Source organism: Cheilinus undulatus, linkage group 5, assembly GCF_018320785.1.
Source record: "Cheilinus undulatus linkage group 5, ASM1832078v1, whole genome shotgun sequence".
NCBI lineage: Eukaryota > Metazoa > Chordata > Actinopteri > Labriformes > Labridae > Cheilinus > Cheilinus undulatus.
This window is the reverse complement of record NC_054869.1, coordinates 16,396,779-16,415,878: the sequence shown is the minus strand read 5'-3', so window position 1 is coordinate 16,415,878 and position 19,100 is coordinate 16,396,779. Positions and strand designations below refer to the sequence as shown.

The following is a 19,100-nucleotide window of genomic DNA, read 5'->3' as shown; positions in this document are numbered from 1 at the left end:
TTTAGTTTTTGTTTTGCAAAAATGCTTCGTTTTAGTTTAGTTTTTATTAGTTTTAGTTTAATACGGACAGATGTTGGGGCTGAGAGAACATCATACATTTTTAAAAACGTATGCAAACAGGCTACTCTTAACTTATCATTTTACTTATTTAAAGATGATGTTTGAATAAAAATCCAGCCATTAACTACCACCGTGTGAAGTTTTAACCAATCAGATCAGGCAATTTAATACTCCCCTGACATGGGTGTAGGTGCCAGTCAGTATGGTTGTGTCAAAGACTAAAACTAAGGATATTTCATCTCCATTTTTATTTTATTTTAGTTTTGTAAGCGCACAGTACAGTTTTAGTTAGTTCTCAGTTTTTTGGTAAAGCTTAGTCTTTATTTAGTTTCAGTTAACTAAAATGAGTTTTGAATTTTAGTTTTATTTATTTAGTTAGTTTTAGTTAACTATAATAACCTTGCATTGCACCTCCTGCGATTTAAAAATTGCAGGCCGTATTGCAATTCAAATCAATTTTTGATAAAGTGTTCAGCACTAGTATGAAGTATACATTTATCAAGTGGGTTGCATTTAAAATGTATGATTTCAGTAAGTTGAACAAAGACAGAAAAACTGTTTTCATACTGACTGTGCACTGGCCTGTTCGTAAGCACAGATACTGATTGTATACAGTCATATATATTGTTATTGCACTGTACTTAATTTTATACTTATGAGTTTTTGTCAGTTTTATCAGCATATATATATATATATATATATATATATATATATATACATATATATATATATATATATGTATATATATCAGCATAACATATATCTCTATTTTATTATCCTGGAGTATCTTTCAGTGTTTTATCATCTTATTCAACTTTTTTTGTGAATTATAGAATAAGATGTACTTTATTACATCCTCAGGGGGGAATTCAATATGTATACTCTGTTGTTTTTATGCTACACACACAGGCTAAAATACACGCACTAATGGAGAGATGTCAGAGTAAGGGGCCGCTGCCCACAGATAAGTGTCAACTGAGTGGGTGTGGATTTGGTAGCTCGATAAGGCTCTGGTTCTCAACTGGTCTAGCATCAGGACCCACCACAGGCTCCTTAACAAGAAGTCACTACCCTTTATTTCAATTTTTTAATTGTTACTTACTAAATATCTATAAAGAAAAATGTGATGGGTTGGGATTGAGATGAAACAAAAGATGAGACTGAAAAACAGAGATGATTTACTTTAAAATAAAAGCACACAACAGACTTTCAGACAGACTGTTTTTTTTTTTTTCCAGGCACACATCCGCAACCGACTGAAAATTGCTTTACAACCCACTTTTGTGTCCTGACCCACCAAGGCTCTAGGGAACCTCCTTCAGCAGTAATCGGGACGTGAACTGACACCTATACAGCTACCAGACCAATATCCAGACATGGTCTGACTGGAACTTAAACCAGTGACCTTCTGGTACTCAACCCAAGTGCTTACAGACTGAGCTACTACCACCCCTTATATTTTGGTATTCATTTAGTATTTTTGAAATCATTTTCCTTTAGTTTTCTTATTCCGGTTCATTTTATGGTTATTTTTTATACATTTCCTTTTAAAAAAAGTCTTACAGATTCTAACAAATTCATTTTTTCCTCATCATAATTTAATGATAGTGTTTCCCTGGTCCTTTGGCTCCCTTCTGCCTGGATCTTTTAATCATAACTTTCATTTTGCTACATTTTATTATGAAAAGTGCTGTAAAAATAAGGTCTGATTGATTGAACCCAAGAGGTTGAGAAGGTTAAAGTATAAAACTGGAAAATAAATGACTGACCAGTCACTCAAGAAATGAAATCATCAGCAATATCTCCCTGCTCAACAGCAAAAACATATGATTACTATTTCCTTATGCTAACTTTTTCAGCACATAAACCTTCATGCACAATACTTCAACATATTTTAAGCTTTACATTATTCTTTTTGAAATGTCTTTATTATTTTTCACCTAAATTGTCCTTAATTTCATTTAACAAAGACAAACAAATCTGTACAATGAACCATTTGTAGCTTTTTTTTTACCCCAAACAGATCACCCAAACTCTCTTACAGTTTATTTTAGAGCCCCTTTAGAGAAATTAACAAAAAAAAAAAATACAAAGTCATGAAATTCACAAAAATAAAAAAGTGCATTTCGTTATAACTCCTGTGATACATTAGACATGTACATATAACTCTGCTTCAAGTGGAGAACCTTGTAATCCTATACAGACAATTTCCTTGATAGAGTAAAATGACCACGGTGTGTACGCTATCACATACTGTAAAAACCATTAAAGAAACCTGATGTCAGAAAGGGTATGATCTAACTGTAAATAAGGCTGTTTTCATTCAAGTCCTGAAAAGCTGCTTTATTCTGAAGTTACAAGAGTCTGATCACAGAGCAGCAGTTAATTCACCCTGAGCAAAAGGTTCATATTTGATTATTATAATTCTTCTTATCATTATAAAAGGCATTAGGGTTCTTCTGAAAGTTGCGAAGCTTCAGAGAGCTTTAAAGACAATGTGAGGGGAGGGTAGAAAAATGACCTGTTTCTTCTGAATTTTAGTGACTGATTGCTAGCTCTGAAGAAAACTGAAGTTTGTTTATAAGAGAAGTTGTCGATTCTGATGCAACACTGTTTCAAGACAGATTTTTCTGTTGAACGACTTCAAAATTTCCATCTGCTTGTTACAACAATTAAAGTTAAAACAGTGAGTGAGATAAAGGCTTTCTCTGAATGACTGTCAGAAAAAGGCTGATAATATAGACAATCAAACTGACTGATGCTCAGATCAGCCCTGTCTCATTATAGAGACTAATATGCCTATGACTTGAGAAAGATGAAGTTAAATAACCCAGATCATAAATGTTTTATTTTCTTTTTATGTAAAAAAAACAAAAAAAACAAAGGAAGGAAAGATATAAGTATCTCACTTGAAGAAGACATTACCCAGAGCCCTGAGAGTGACACCCAGCAGCAGCTTACCACCTTATTGTGGTTATTTTGGTGACATCCTAGTAAGTCTAACTTTTTTTAAGGGTTGGAGAAACACAATAACTTGAACAAATATGATTCATTGGACCAATAAGCAGATTCAGTGTCAAAATGTATCTGACCCTTTGTTGGCTCTCTGATTTGTATGCTGACCCACCAATCAGAGCCCCCTCACAAAGCAACTGTTCCTAGACCACTTTAGGTAAAGGCCAAGTCTTTTCAGTGCGAAGCAAGCAAAACTGTGACCTTAGTTTTCTACTTAAAGCGATATTTTGCAAGTTGGGTTGCATAAGGTTCTTAGCAATGGGAGTGGCATCAGACTCCACAGATTTCAGTGCGTTACCCCTTTATGCACGACACACTCGGGGAAGCTAGGCTATACAGTGCTATAAATGGGTATAGTTTCTCCGTATAATTTAGTGAGTTTAAGGTAAAGATGGGCCAAAAAACAATGTTGGCTCAATTGTACTCTGTATCAAACGTTCTTTGAAGAGTTTTATTTTTTCTCCCAGAAAGCTTCTGTGTTTGGCACTATTTTGCAATGCAAGCTTCGGCTTCCAGCTACATGCTCTCCCGCCTCAGCATATCTGATCAGCTGTTTGAGTCTGTGGGATTTGTTATAGACAACAACAAACTTAACTCAAACTAGTGACACAATGTTTTCATAAAGTAACCTTGCGGTGCCAACTGTAGCTTGTCTAATTATCAGCCATAAGACTAAAGCAACAGCCATAAACCTCCTTGGATGACGAATTTCTAATCAGCTCTTCTCGTTGTTTTTTCCTATTTATCTGTAGAAAGTGGAAGGTCTGTCAAACAGCAGCATTCAGTAAAGCAGGGAACTCTGGATGGAGAGTAATGCAGACTGCAGGCCTCTATCATCTGATCAGAAATGTCCCGGAGAGGCGATGGAGGAACTAAGTACCACTCCTGACAGCAGTAGCTCATTCATCAGCAGTTCATTAGCATGGGCTCCAAGTTTGCACACCTACACCACCAGGTAACTTGAGACCTCTCTTGCAATCCAGTTTTCACTGAGGTGTTCCCCTCCCTCTTTCTCCCCCAGAAGTCTCAAACTCTAGAAGTTGTTCCTCTAAGAACGCAAGGTCATAAAAGTGTCCTTTCGTATCCACAGTAAACGATGTGCCATCACCACTCAAGTCAAAATTGCTGATTATAGCTTAGTTTGTTGTCTTTTCCTCTGACAAAGCCCAAAACCCAAACAGCGGATCAGATATGCTGAGGCGGGAGAGGACCTAGCCGGTAGCTGCAGCCTGCATTGCATAATGGTGCTAAACACAGAGGCTTTCTGGGTGAGAAATGGGAAGCTTCAATTTTTTGGGGATATTTCATACAATAGAGCCAGCATTGCTTATGGGCTCATTTTGACCTAAAATGTGCTATTTATTTGGATAAAACTGGACCTATCTGTCACACTGTATAGCCTAGCTTCCCCAAGTGTGCCATGCTTAAAGGAGCAGCACTAACTGAAATCTCTGGAAGCTAATGCCACTACTTTCCCCCCAACTTCAGAAATACCAAACTATTCCTTTAAGCATGGTTAAATGGTGCAAAAGCAGCTCAGAATATCCACATTGTAATTCTAGAGTATTTTTCCTAACCCAAAGGTAAATCAGGAAAAATGCCTTCTTTGAAATCGACTTTATGGACACCACACTAGCAATTTAAGCCATCAACAGTCACGTATGCTTGAAGGCAAGAGAAAACTTTTTCAAGCAATGTTAGGGTGCTACAGTGTGACCTGATAGCAAACTTAATAACATTCATTGCTAGTATGAGGATAATGTAATGCTGATTTTATTTTATAAAATTAGCTAACTAGCTTGAACTTAAACAGAAATTTACATTAATGTTGGTCTACTAAGGCAGATGGGAGTGTTTAATTCATCTTATCTCTTTTTGCAAAACAAGCACTTTGCTGATGTGCCGCTGCAGGACAGCTGACAGTCAGCATCACTGTCATCAAACACCACTAACATTTTTAATGATTTTATCAAGTTCTGAGAGATGCTGAGTTATCCTCAAACTGTATCTTTGTCTATTCTATTACTGAGGCAAAGTTTTTTAGCGATCCTGATCAATTCAGTCTAAATAAAAGTTAGTTAAGCTGCAGGGTATTTTCACTTATTTGAAATGGAAAGGAGGCCGGGAAAAAAGGTTTTGTCTAAGCAACTAGCAACAGCAACCCAGGAGGGTGAGGCTCGACAAAGGGTCATTTTTAAAGGAAAAAATCAGAAAATAAGCTAAAAAAAAAAAAAGCAAAGTTATAATTTTATCTGTTTAACTTCCCAACAAAAATCATCTGCAAATCAAGTGCTTCACAAATTCTCCTTTGTACAGAAATAAGTCAATATTCTCAGGAGACTGAGAGAAGACATCTAGTCAACTGACTTGACTAACTTTGGAGATAAATCGATGGATCAAAAAATATTAAATCAACCTAAATGTTGACTAAAATGACTCCCACTTAGACCAACAAGGGCCTTAACTTTCACAACAAAACAAAAAATAAAAAGGACTAATGAACAAGACCACGGCACATAAATAGAACTTAAGATCCAAATCAAGTCAGAATCCAACTCAGAAGAGTCCAAAATAAGTTGCACAGAAAGCAGTAGTTACAGTCAGCCAGAAAAAAAATACATCTGTTTAAGTGCTTCTGACTACAGAGGTAATGACACCTGAAAATAATGTGTCTTTAGACACCCCGAGTGATTAACAACACACTTTTTTGATGTCACAGAAAGTCTTTCCAAGAAAAACCAGCTAGAGTGAAAAAAAAGCTCCACAGTTATGACAAAAAGGTTACCCGATCAGGAAACCGTCCATCTATACCCTGTCTGAGACAGACAGCTAATCAAACTACAGTGATCAGACTGTAATCCTATTGCCTTAACTTATAAAAAAATAAATCTATAGTGATCATTTTCCTTTTTCAGGTACAGTACAAAAATCAGTTAAAAAAACAAACTAAACTTAAAGGGTAAAGCAGTTCATTTATCAGCAATAACACAACAAGCTGGTAGCCTCATACCACGAGAGAATAAGGCTATGTCACGCCATCACGTCCATCCACATATAAAAGCTTTTGTCCTGAGCTTTTAAATTATTTTAACTAAAAGGACTGATAACTTTGGCATGATAAGCCCACATTCAACTCCCAAAAATCACAATACCTGAAAATATATGCACTGCTATTTAAGAATGATAAAGGACAACACTGGTGTTTTATTAATGAGTTAGGCATTCATCTGAAAGTTACACGTACATTACAGCTTCCTCTCTTAAATATTGTCATTTCTTTACACAATGCTTAAACTTTTCTGAAATAAGAGACCAATCTCAGTGTATATTTGTCTTTGAAATACTAAGGTATGCTCATTAGGATGAGACAGGACAGTCTAGAAAATCTCTTGCTCGTTAGCTGCAGCAAGTTAGCACCAATTGCATTTAAAGGCTATAGTATTAAAAGACAGATCTGAAGGAGGGATGCTTTTGAAGAGTTGGTGTGGATTTCACTGGCTCATTTTGCATGTTTGATGCAGAAGTGCTTGCCTCTTCCTACTGAAGAATCACTTTTGAGTTTATTAAACATAAATGCTCATTATGATGGAAAACAAGTCAAGTCAGTTTTAAGTGAGTTGACTTTCTTAGGGTGCACTCAGAGAAGGCAAGCCATGCCAAAGTACACTTGACCCTCAAAGCCTAGTTTGTTTGACAAGCAGAGTGCATGATTCACTTCCTTCGCACTGCTGCAAATGGAAGAGGTGGGCTTCAGCACAGTACCGACGCTCATGTGGTACACAACATGGACATAATCAAGAAAACCAGTGTCTGACCAAACAGTATATTATGTGCATAATGTAAATGTAGGTATCCAACCAATAGAAGCCACAGAGTCAGTAAAGTTGCTGTCATTTTCTCAATGTTGTTCTCCACTGTGCAGACTCGGAGACCATAAGGCCATGCATGTGTCGTATTACAGTGTGATGACCTATGTACAAGAGGTAATTGTGCTCAAGCATGGTTGCATCTAAAGTAATGCGAGTGCATGCAAGTGGGGGACTGAGGAAGGAGGGTGGTATTCGTAATTCAGCATGTTAGAAGGAACTGGGCATAACATGAGAGCGCCTTCACAGTAATAATAATTCTATGTTTTTATTCAGTATTTATATTTATTCCTCTGCATATCAGTATTCTTAAATTTTATTTATTCAATATTTTTGCTCTTATGTGTAATTACTTGCTCATCGTCAGTGTTCATTAGATAAACACTCGTACTTTAAGATGCTGAAACTATGTGGAGGAATTTTAATTGTGCAGCTTGTGGAGAATGAGTTTAAACATAATAAAACACCAGCGACATCCTTTAACTGCAAACCATAACAGCACTAACTTTACTATCGAGGTGCTGAGCGAACTTGGCAACTTGACATTTACCTGGGGCAAATATGGAGTGTTGATGTCTTACATTAGCAGAGTTTCAGGCCAGAAAAAAAGAACTTGGAGACAAAAAATGAACAGCAGAAAGAATTTCCTATTCAAACTATTCAAATATTGTAGCAGTAAAACATGAAAAAAATTGGTGGCATAGAAATGAATCATATCTTAATGGCACAAAAGTAGAATCAAAGAAACTAGCAAAATACCTGCTTTTAAAGCATTTCCCTTTGGTTTGGGATGTAGTGGTGTAGCGAAAGTTAGCATGATGAATGGAGAGTTCCTGTTGGAGGAAATGAAGACAACAAATCCCAAAATCTGGATATCGATCTAAAAACCCTGAATGTTACTTTTTGAACAATGAAATTGTGCTTCTGCATCCTTTCGGACATATGGTGTTAATGCCACTGTTTGTGATTTTAGAACTGAACCAGACAAGGCTAATTTGATCCACAGCAGGGTGCAGATCAGTTTAAAACTTGGGATTTAGCCGTAAGAAGACATTATTGTTTGTACGTGTTCAAAAAGAGAGTCGGGGCCCAATAGAAACTGGGTTCTGGGGGTTTTAACAAATGCTAGTTGAATTTCTCCTGGAATATGTACAGATTGTTGATGGTGGCAACTGCAATGATGTTGTCCAGCGGATGCCAGGCAGTGTGGAGGATCTTCTTGTTAAAGTCCAGACTGTCTACACTGATCTCATCCTTTTTGCGCTTCCCACCTGAGCTCACTTTACGAGGTTTCAGGAGCGACTGGGGCTTGCTGTTCTCCCGTGATGCCTCTAGAGTTACATCCTGCCGGTAGCCTCGGTCAAACATCCTGAAGAAGTTGTTGTAGGAGCCGGTCATCACAACACTGCAGAGAGTATGACAGGGTGACATTAAAGCATTTTATAATAATACAGAAGAATGAATACTACAGCCATAAATTCATAAATACCATGAATTCATGTTCTAACAATGTAACATTCAACAACATAACAGCCAACACACTTAATAAATCCCAAACCTAAAACGGATATGCAGATTTTGTGATTGAGTTTCCCACTAGGCAGAATATGCAACTTCAGGCAAATGTCATGGCCATTTCATTGCACACATGACTTAGTAGCTTGCAGGAGCAATCAGATATGTCTAAATAAAGCCTGAGTGTGAATAACAAAAATATAAAAACATGCAACTTAAAATACAAATATAACTTTAGCTATAGAATTATAGCTGAAGTAAATAGTGTAGTTGTTTTAACAAAATGTGCATAAGACTGACATCTGTGGAAAGTTACTATAATTTTAAAAGCTGATGATTTTCATCCTCCCAAAAACATAATCTCCTGCAAATGTAATAGGTGTTACATTTGCAGGAGATCATGTTTATAGAAGGTAATTGCTGTAAATTTATGGGGAATTTATTTCATTTGTGGGATTATTACATTAATAGTTGCAGATCCAGCTTACATTTGTAGGCTGTGTTTATAAGGGTGGGTGTTACAGGCCACATTCACTACCAGCAAAAACCACCACGCAAGCAGCCTCGTCTGCACAGAGCAGATAGGCACAGTTATTGATAAGGTGTGATAAAGGTTTGCTTGGTTCAATTCAGACCACAATGTTTGCATGCCTCATGTAAACTGGATATGTCGGGATTTTCCCACCACACTATGAGGAAACAAGTGAATAATAAAGATGTAATCCCAAAATAAATCAACAGAGAAACAGCAGTTCTCTAAAAGAAACTTTTACCCTGATACAAACTCACCTGTCATTTCCGTTCCAGCAGCACTCAAACTTGTCAAAGATGCAGTCATTCTCATAAAGTGAACACAGCTTACTCCTGAGATATTCATGCACCTGTTAAAGGAAAAGATGCCGATGTATTTTAGTCATAATCAGCAGATGCATTAGTGAAAATTACATGTCAGTCTGACATTGGTAAAACAACGCCCTCTGGTGGAGAAGCAGTAGAATTATGTCTAGCCTAACAATCTGCCAAAAATAAACAGAAGCAGCAACAGTTAACCCTGCTGTGGTACAAAGGTAACAGACCTGATATGTCTCAACTGGCCGGGTTTCCATGTTGAGATCCCAGATTTTAATGGACAGGTAGTCACGAGTCATCATGTATCGACCACTGTGGCTGAATTTCACATCAGAGATCGATGAGATGATCTCAGAGAAGAACGAACGATTGTTTGGGTCCTCTGGCTCTTCAAACACTTAAAGAAAAAGATACAGATGTTTAGCGTACCCACATTTTTAAACAACTGTGATGCAGTAATATGTTGACATGAAAAAAGTGAAAGTTAGAGCCAATGACCAATGTTTAAAATACTTAAGCTGACTGAATACCAAAGGGATTTCACCCCAACATTTAGTGGAAAACTTACAATAATAGGCCAACAGTTTCTCTAATGTTTGACCGTGATTCAGCCATAATACTGTGCATCAGCCATATACAAGGCAGCCCTAAATTGATTGGAAAAACAACCAACAATCAGTAAACACTGGACAATACTGACGTTAAACATACTTGTACATCCCATGTTCACACCTATGAACCTGTTTTAATACCCAGGTCTGAGGACAGATGTGCTCTACAATTTTCCAGTCCCGCCTGACAAACATATTATTAAACTAATCATTGCATTAAAAGCCTACTTTCTCTAGATGGAAAAACATAAAAACAAAGTAATTTTATAAACCTAACTATTGTGGAGGGCACTTCCATATACTGAAACAAAAGCCAAAACCTGACAGTTTTATCGCTTTTAAAAATTCTTTGCACTCATTAAATCCCAAAGCTTTTTGTCTAGCAACTCAAAACTCTTATGAGCTAAAAATTTATCCTGTCTGGATAACTGTATGAATGAAAACTGTCAATCTTCCTGACCCATTTTCTGAGACAAGAGAGCTCACACAGGTGTATGGAGTTTGGCTAATAAGACTTCTCTGCAGGAGAGACAGGGTCAGAGGTTGACACTGCTGCCGAACAAACAGAAAAGTTTCACTAATGAGGCTCTAACCAGAGACTTCCTTCCTCAAAGATGTTCCACAATTTCTACCGAAGTATGGTTCAGGTATCTTGCGTGTGACACAACCTTTTCACCTCTGCTCGCACATGTGTACGTGCTATTCAATTACGACTGCTCAGGAAACAGCAGGCTTAAGACGTTTCTAGACGAAAGTAGCCACCTCACTGTTAGAAAAGCTGTCTTTGAGTAAAAAATGCCTGGGATTTGATTCATACTCTCACAGAAATGCACTTTGATTGATAAGACACAAATACAACTACTTTATACAGATACACCAGCCACAAAAGTTTAGCAAATCCACATGGATTAAACGGTTCAACTAAAGTAACAGACCTGAGTTTTCTGCATTTCATCATCACTGACTTTCCTAGAAATTCAAAAGGCATACAGTACCGATAACATTGGCTTACGTTTGGTATGCTGGTCGCACAGAGCTGCTGCCCTCATGTCACACAGGCGAATGGTGCCTTTGCTGCTGCTGTACACAAATGTGTTGCATTGATTTGGATGAAACTCTGCTGCTGTGATCACCTCCGTCAACTCTTCCATGTTGGCTGGCTTAATATCAACAATATCTGAGACGGTAGGTTAAGGCTAAATGTCTGGAAAAATACTTTTTCACTTCACTTGCACTTCTGACAAGTGCAACTATTAATATCTCAGTGGCTGAAAAGCTTTTCAGTGCTTTCTAAACATGCTCAGTGTGAAAATATTGATTGTTAAGTGGCTAACATGTTTTTTTCTTAAAGAATCTTTATATATCAACATCAACACAACCACGTTTAAAGGTATATACTGATTGTTGAGTGAAATTAGTTGACTTGACCATTTTTACTTCAAGTCCTCATGTTAAGAAGTACTCCTTACTTTGGGGACATCTAGTGGTAGAACCCTATATGACAGGCTGATTAACTCAAATGATCGCTGATGCCAAGTTTGGCTTATAACACAAAACACCTGCTTTTTTGCCAATCAAAAGATGAATTATTTCCATCAGAATATTTCATAAGGTGCCCTAACGTTTCACATGTTTCAGTATTCTTGCAGAAAACAAGTGATGCTCTGTCTGACAGTGTCAAATGTGATTGACGTGAGGTGGGCCAGTGAACACAATGCATTCAGGAGATCACAATCTGACAGTGAGTCAGAGCTGCCTCAAGCTAAAGAAACAAACTAACCTGCAGGTTCCACTCATCATTTCAGTGCATAAATAGAGAAAAAGTTAACTTTGGCAAAACTAATTCTCTAAAATATCCTTAAAGTTTTAAACTCAGTCTTTGTGAATCTTGAAAACAACCATGAATAGACATTTCCACAACTGTAATGGCCTGAGAGTGTTCTGCATTAAGATCATAGGAATATCTGTGATGAACTTTCTCAGGAAAAAGAAAGATGGCGTTGGCTAAGAGAAATCACAGTTTAAACTGAAAGGATACTAAAGCTGCGATCTGTGATCTCCAGGTTCCAGAGGTTGATGCGCAGGTCATCTGCAGACAGGTACGTCTCACAGTCACTGTTGACGGAGATGGAGTTGATGTGGTACGTGTGAGCATTCGCAAACACTCGTCTCGGGCTGGCTTCCACCATCAAGTCCATCGGCATGAAAACTGGAACCTGATGAGAGAAGAGGGCTTAGTATCAGCTTAGGAAAATACTTGTTTTTAATAATAACTTCAAAAGCACACATTTGTCATCTGCGCTGAAAGAGCTTTCAGTATGAGACAGTCTTAGAGGTAACACTGTGATCTAATCTGCATTAAAACATGATTTTGAAGGCTGCATTCTCTTAAATAGGACATATCCGTTGATAATAGGGATGCACGATTTTGTATTTTTGCAGTTATCTCATGTGCCAATATAAATAAAAGAATCTAGTCAAAATTGGTATTGATACCAATGTTTAAATGTAGTTAGGACCTCAAACTTCAGTCCTTAAAACACACCATTTACAGTTTTTAGGATGAACAAATTCATACATTTCTATCCTCAAAAGTGTAAGGATTGATGATGAATAAAGAAAAAGACTGCAGCTGAAGTAGGCCTGTTGGTCCAGCCTAAAATTCCTTTTATTTATTTGTTCATATGGCCAATAATTACACCTGATAAAGGAAGCTTTTATAGGCAAAATATTGTTTGTAAATATTGGCAGAAATGTTCATATCTGCCAATACTGATATAATATTGATAATATCATGCATCTCATATTGATCATATAGCAAGATATCTGCTCCTTGTAGTCTGAGATGCACATAAAAAACAAAGACAATCAAGGTGTAATCACATGGACTGTTAGTCTGCTCAAGGAATTCAATTGTTTGCTGTTGTGCAGATTTCAGCATGTCTGCATACATCCCATTTATCTAATGTAATAGTCAAAACAATTCTGAAGAGACACAAAACCTAATTATCATTCTTTCGTCAATGAAAATAACATTAAATACTGTTTGAGACAGTAAGTTGGGGAAGTTATACTCACCCGCAGTGTGGTGACTGTGTTGAAATCTCGGTATCTTCCATCTTCTTCTTTCAAATTGTAGCCCTCTGGTCTCTTGTCACGCTCACTAATTTTCCACAACTTAATGGTTTTATCTGGTGACAAAGAGCAAAGATCATGGAAAATTCATTAATGATACGAGAAACTGTAAAGTTAGATCACCTGCTGCCAGATGACATTTCCTAAGGATAAACTTAAGAGAGTTGGAAGAAAAATATCCACAGTCATTCCTTTCGAAATCATCAGATTAACAGTAACAGACTTACCATTAGTTGACAAAAGAAACTGTGCTGCGTTCTTTTGAGGCAACCATCGGATCTTGTTGATCTTCTCCTCGATCTCAAGGCTTTTCAGGTAGTCAAATTCTGGCTCGTGGCTCTGAAAGGTGCTATAAACATTGTACTCCCCTCGACAATGCGGCTGATTCTTGCTCTGAAAAATGACAGCACCATCAGAGTTAATTTAAGAGTTTTTGATTTTAGAAATAAGAGATCAAGAGTTAGCATTTTGATTCTTCTGTGATCAGATACCAGACAGGGTCAAGTTCGGTTGTCAAAATTTTCAATGATACTTTTCAGTGCTTTCTGTTTTGAAATGACACAAACAAACTCTGTCTAAAGGATTTTTTTTTTGCCGTTTATTTTGAAAGGACAGCTGAAGAGAGACAGGAAACGTGTGGAGAGGGAGAAGGGGACAGATATGCACCATACAGTGCTGGGACAGGATTTTAACCTAACAACCTATGTTTTTTTCTAAATAATGGCATCAAAGCTCAAAAAAACCACAGATCTGCAGTTCTCCTTTAACACACTGAGCTTGTGTGGCACTTTGAAGCAATTTAATGTAAAGTTTAAGTAGATTATGTCATTGTAGATCATATTTTAAATTACCCTTTTGGACACTGATCCAGTAATATGAAAAGAAAATTTACCTCTGGTTCCTGCTGAAAGATGACAACTCGCCCCCCCTTGTCCCCAGTGGCGAGCAGCTCCCCAGAGTGGTTGAATTCAACGGTAGAAATTATGTCAGCTGTCGGAAATGACACATTTTAACTTAGTACCTGAGCCCATTTTTCCTGAAAATGTCTGTAAATTTCATGTTACGTGTAACAATATTTTGCTGTGTTTTTGCAGAGCTCTTCAGTCTTAAATCCTTCCATCGGTCTCTCTCCTCACATAACACATTGCAGTTTCATGTGTAATGTCAGTGCAAGCAAAAGTAATCTTTTTGTGGATGCAACTAGGGATGTATGATATCATCAGCACCATACGAATACCAGCAGATACTAGCTTTAAAATTTTGTTATCAGCATATACAGACATGAAAATGTTAGCTGATGGTAAACACATATCAGCCATAAATATCAGCTACATGTAGAAATAAGTTTTAAGTATTGATATCAGTATTGGGTAAATGCGTTTGTAAATACCTGCACATTGGCTATATTGGTGAAAATCTGAAGGTTGCAATGCTGTTTGGGCTGTGAAGGCCAAGGCTAGGCCAGACGAATAATGCCTTAGTGTACTAACTGACCAAAACTTGCGATGGGGGATGTTTCCACTTGACAGCCCTGGTGAAGTGCTGGCTTCTTGCGGCACATCAGTTTGAATTGTTGACTTTTGGGGACCAAAATTAAGGGGTTAAGTAGGTTAAGGGATCTCTACACTTAGCATTTATCCTTTAGGCACAAGTATCTTGTGTTCACTTTCAATGATGCACAAAATTCTTAAAGCAGTGTTAAACTTTGCACATTTACTCTTTGTCTCTTCACCTATGAGGGGTTGAATCCATGTCAACCATAAAAACACAACAGAGCAGTGACATACAGGTACTGTTTGGATACACTACAGCCTGCTAATGTAATGGAACTAAAAGTCAACTAAACACTTGTGTGCAGCTATTCAGCACTTTAAAAAAAGGAGAGGCATTCTCATCAAATCCTGCGAAAGAACAATCAATCCCTGTTTACAGGCTGGCACTATTCGGAGTGAGAGCAATCCTTAATATAGACTGTGGTGTTGTTCCTCCTTTAACACAGCACACAAAGCGCCTGATACGACCTGACTCTGCACAAACTCAGGAAAATTGAAGGAGAGTCAAATAAAAACTACAACGCTGTTGTAGTGTTGAGTTTACAGCCTATGTAGTGCTATGTATTGACAGAAGGAGAGGCTCACATTCATACGTGTTCTCAGGCAGAGCTTACTGTAAACAGCTGTGTAGTCTCTTACACACAAATAAGTTCTGCATGTACTGTAAACATGCTTGTTAAAGGTAGATGTGTGAACACAGTCATTGGACTGTGAGGATGGGAAAGGGGTAATCAATGGACTTTTAATCATACTTTCGTTATGTTAAAATCCAAGAACCCCTGAGCTATTTTTGGACTAATTCAAATTACAGATTCCAAGTACTGTGTTCAAATCACAGCCATAGGAAGTTTTAGCATAGGGGGCCTATCAAACCTATTAGAAAAGTACTTTGAATACTAACAAAGACATTTATTCTAGAAAGCTATTTGATGGCAGTGGAAGCCTCAAAAATATAACTCTTGGTGTGTCTAGATGTGCATAAAGCTGAGGGACAGCTTGTTTTTTGACTCCGACAACATAAAACATAACATGTTAGAATTGAACCAATCAGCAAGCTGATTGCACAACAAAATAAACACAAGTAAATGACTTCCTTCTTGCTTGATGCCCCTGTAGTGCAAAGATAAAAAACATAGGATGGTGCAACTTCGTCCTTTTGCATGCAACCTCTACTTCAGACACTAGGTAAATGCTGTAAAGGGGGTAAACAGGCTAACAATATTGCAGAAATTAATAAATGGTAGCCATCCGAATAATCTGAACTTCTACATACTGACCCCTTTACTCACATGCTATCATTTTAATGCAATGCACTAGCTCTCACTCTACAGACAGTTATGAATGAATAACTCAATGAAGAAGTGTTAGCATTAGTGCTAACTTCAAAACAATCATGCACAGGATGTCAGACAGACAGTGCAGGCTAGCCTCTGTTCAGTGACCACCACATGGACTTACCTTCAGCCACTTCATCATCTATAGCTCCTTTGACTTGGGAAAAACACCACTGCACATCACTGTTCCCACCACCGGCCCCTGCAAGAGACATAATCCAAAGTTTTTACCACACCTCCTTCAGATACAACTTTACACGCGTTAGCCTGCTGCTAACTTAGCTTAACTCAGTTACATGAGGCAAAGGCAGGCCGTGACTAAATACTAAGTAAATATTTAAACTGTAGTAGCATAGTCACCCGTATGGGTGGTAGTTTAAGCTTGTTTGCGCTCCACAACTCTCACTTTCACAGTGTCTGTGTGACACACTAGCATAGCTTTCAAGCTAACCTATGCTACTGATCCATAACAGAGGGGCAAACCGCGATGTGTGCTGAACAGGGAAGTAACTGCCCGATAAGAATTAAACCTAATACACATTAAAGGCGTTTAATCTTTACTTTTACCTGCCATGGTGAGAGACTCAGACAGAGGCTGTCTGTAGCGGGCTCAGGCCCCGGACAGGAGCAGTGCTGACCCGGGTCGGCTCGGGTGGTTCTGTCTGAGCAGCAGAGGAGGAATAAACCTTAAAGTGCTGAGAGCAACTCCGACGACCGCTCAGCTTTTCGCCCCCGCTGATAAACACGGTATTAAACAAGTTTCAGCCAAAGAAAGTAGAACACAATCCTCTGCAGTGAATTTCAGACTTTGCACTCTACTTTGAGATTTCCCTCGCCTCTGCCTCTCCCAGCATTACACTTTCAAAATGGCGCAGCGCGGGCGGCGTTTAGCAACGAGCATCAGACAAGGAGCGGTGAGAGTTCATGGTTTACTTTAAACCTTACACACTCCTGAACTGTCAGTGAGTTTGGTCTTTTCCTTTCCCTGGAGACCGAATGATTGACCCTAGGGTTAAAAGGCGCAGAGACGTCAATTAATTGTAGGACTTTTCAGAAAACCGTCTAGTTACTTAAACTCCACCCACCGGACTTAGCGGTGAATAAAATCGAACTTACCAACGCGCACAAAGTTCGTTTATTGATTGACATAAAAAAGGAATAATACTTCCTTTTTTTAATTTAGAAAATAATTTGTGCTTTTGACGGTTTATCTGTAGGGGTTTAAATATATGTACAAAAATACATGCATAAGCTGTAACTTAGATTAATAGGTTATTTTTCGATAGCCTGAAGTAAAACATCACTTATGAATTTATGTTACTAAGAATGAAGAAATTCATTATTTTTAAAGAAAAATGATTTATCAGTAATGAATGTTATATTTTTATTAAGGTTTACAAGATTGAATAGTTTGATTTAAATGATATTTTAATCAATTGATTTATATTTTACTGTAGGACAAGATTATTTGTCATAAATATAATAAAATTAGAACAAATGCAAGTGAAATCCTTATTACAAAGGTTTCAACTAACAAGCGAGCTCAATAGTTAACTATTAGACCTACTAGTTTGTAGAGAAGGGGTAGTGGGATCACATTAGTTCTTGTCCCGTCTCCTTTCTGGATATGTAAACCAAATAACGTATTTATTTATTTATTCAATAAATATTTTGTGTCTATACAGTTGCAGCTAAAATTAGACTTTTTTTTTTGTTTAATCTTAATGATTATGACTTACAGCACAAAATTCTGTTATCTCAAAATATTTATACATTTAGTATGCTTCACAAGTTAAAGATGATTAGATTGTTGAATGTCATATGCTTACAATAATTTGGAAAGATCTATCTATCTATCTATGATTCATTTCACTTCAATTTAACAAGCTTTATTGGCATGGAAATATCAGTTTGCTTTGCCAAAGCAGTGTACATATTATTATCGTTGTTGTTGTTGTTGCTTTTGTTGCTGTTGCTGTAGCAGTAGTAGTAAAAAAAAGTACTGTTATGGGTATATGTAACAAGCCTTTGGGTTTCACTTTGAAATTAAATAAATAAATGTAAGAGGACTATATAAATGGTTTTATTCATTGTCTGGCTCCTGTCCCTGTATCCAGCCTCTGCCTACAGCTGTCTTTTCTCTACATCAGACTGCAGCAAGCTCCATCTCACCTGAGACCTTCTCAAACCTATCCTCTGGCCATACTGCAGCTCTCTCTCTTTAACACACTGGAGTTTCACCTGAAGAAGTATGACCAGTAAGCTATCTTAAACATGTCCTTTAAGAAAAAAGTAACCCCAGGGAAATGATCCTTTAGTTTGATTTAAATGATTAGTACCTGCTGTCCTTTATAGGGTATGGAGGAATGCCAAACGTGCCGGTATGGATCAAATGGAAAAACTCTGAGAGTATCGAGCAGGGCAGCATAACTCTCTTGGTTTGATGTGAAGCAACTAACAGAGGTCAAAGGTTTCATGTAGATTTGATCCAGTACCACAGAGGACTGGCTCATGGTGGGAAGATTCAGGCCTTCTAAATGAAAAACTGCCGCTAATGCTATCAATGTTTAAAGTATGTCATGTAAGTAATGAATGTAAACAGACAAGGATTGTTTGTATGTTGCTTTAAACATTTTAGAGTTTATTATGTACTTATCTACAATTTCTATCTGTTTTATGTAAGGTTTTTTTAAGTGTTTGGCATTTTTACAGACCTTATAATTTTGCTGTGTTATTGAATTTCTGTTATAACTCTTATTATAATTCTAAGTTTGTCCTTAAAATCAGTAAATCTTTGAATCTACAAAAATGTGATTTTGGCTTATGTTTTTGTTCATATCAGGAAAGATATATGTCTGCAAATAACTATCTTGACACATTTAATCATGTGGTTGTTATTCCCAAAACTGTGATCAATATGCAGCTTTTATCTAAATACTTTAAAAACATCACATTTCTATTATATATATTTGTTATAGCATCCTTTGCCTCAGTCATCATTGCTTGATTGTATTATGAAAAAATATTAGTTTAGTAGTGTTACATAAAAGCAAAAAGTCATTACAGCATGAACTTGATATCTTTACAACACAAAATAATGAATTACACCCATAGCAAATTAATAGACAGCTGATTACAAATGCCTAACACGTTGACAGCAAA

The 19,100-nt window shown here is 37.3% G+C and overlaps 1 protein-coding gene and 1 long non-coding RNA gene across 6 annotated transcripts; one reads left to right on the top strand and one right to left on the bottom strand.

Annotated features, from left to right (window-relative positions):
- Nucleotides 1-1,969: 1,969 nt before the first annotated feature.
- Nucleotides 1,970-16,800, bottom strand: ppp2r2aa (protein phosphatase 2, regulatory subunit B, alpha a). 2 transcript variants are annotated; one of them, XM_041786612.1, is made up of 10 exons: nucleotides 16,506-16,800; nucleotides 16,063-16,140; nucleotides 13,944-14,041; nucleotides 13,279-13,444; nucleotides 12,995-13,107; nucleotides 11,955-12,132; nucleotides 10,929-11,093; nucleotides 9,533-9,702; nucleotides 9,246-9,337; nucleotides 1,970-8,346 (listed from the first exon to the last, which is right to left on the bottom strand). In XM_041786612.1, exons 1-10 carry the CDS (start codon nucleotides 16,510-16,512, stop codon nucleotides 8,067-8,069), a joined length of 1,347 nt encoding a protein of 448 aa, XP_041642546.1. In that variant the 5' UTR covers nucleotides 16,513-16,800; the 3' UTR covers nucleotides 1,970-8,066. The 2 variants fall into 2 exon arrangements, with proteins under 2 accessions (XP_041642546.1, XP_041642548.1); XM_041786614.1 differs by lacking the exon at nucleotides 13,944-14,041.
- On the top strand, nucleotides 10,454-18,739 carry LOC121509333. Of its 4 annotated transcripts, XR_005991871.1 has the most exons (4): nucleotides 10,454-10,563; nucleotides 10,951-11,101; nucleotides 18,089-18,196; nucleotides 18,294-18,739. It is a non-coding gene; the product is annotated as an uncharacterized LOC121509333 (long non-coding RNA). The 4 variants fall into 4 exon arrangements; XR_005991870.1 differs by lacking the exon at nucleotides 10,951-11,101; XR_005991869.1 differs by lacking the exons at nucleotides 10,454-10,563; nucleotides 10,951-11,101 and adding an exon at nucleotides 16,741-16,852.
- Nucleotides 18,740-19,100: the final 361 nt, after the last annotated feature.

What these genes read in the sequence shown, in the direction of transcription:
- ppp2r2aa (XM_041786612.1), bottom strand. An exon ending in ACACAGTCACCACACTGCGG is followed by an intron (nt 12,133 to 12,994) that starts GTGAGTATAACT and finishes TTCTCTCATCAG; the next exon opens with GTTCCAGTTTTCATGCCGAT. An exon ending in GATCACAGATCGCAGCTTTA is followed by an intron (nt 11,094 to 11,954) that starts GTATCCTTTCAG and finishes CTACCGTCTCAG; the next exon opens with ATATTGTTGATATTAAGCCA.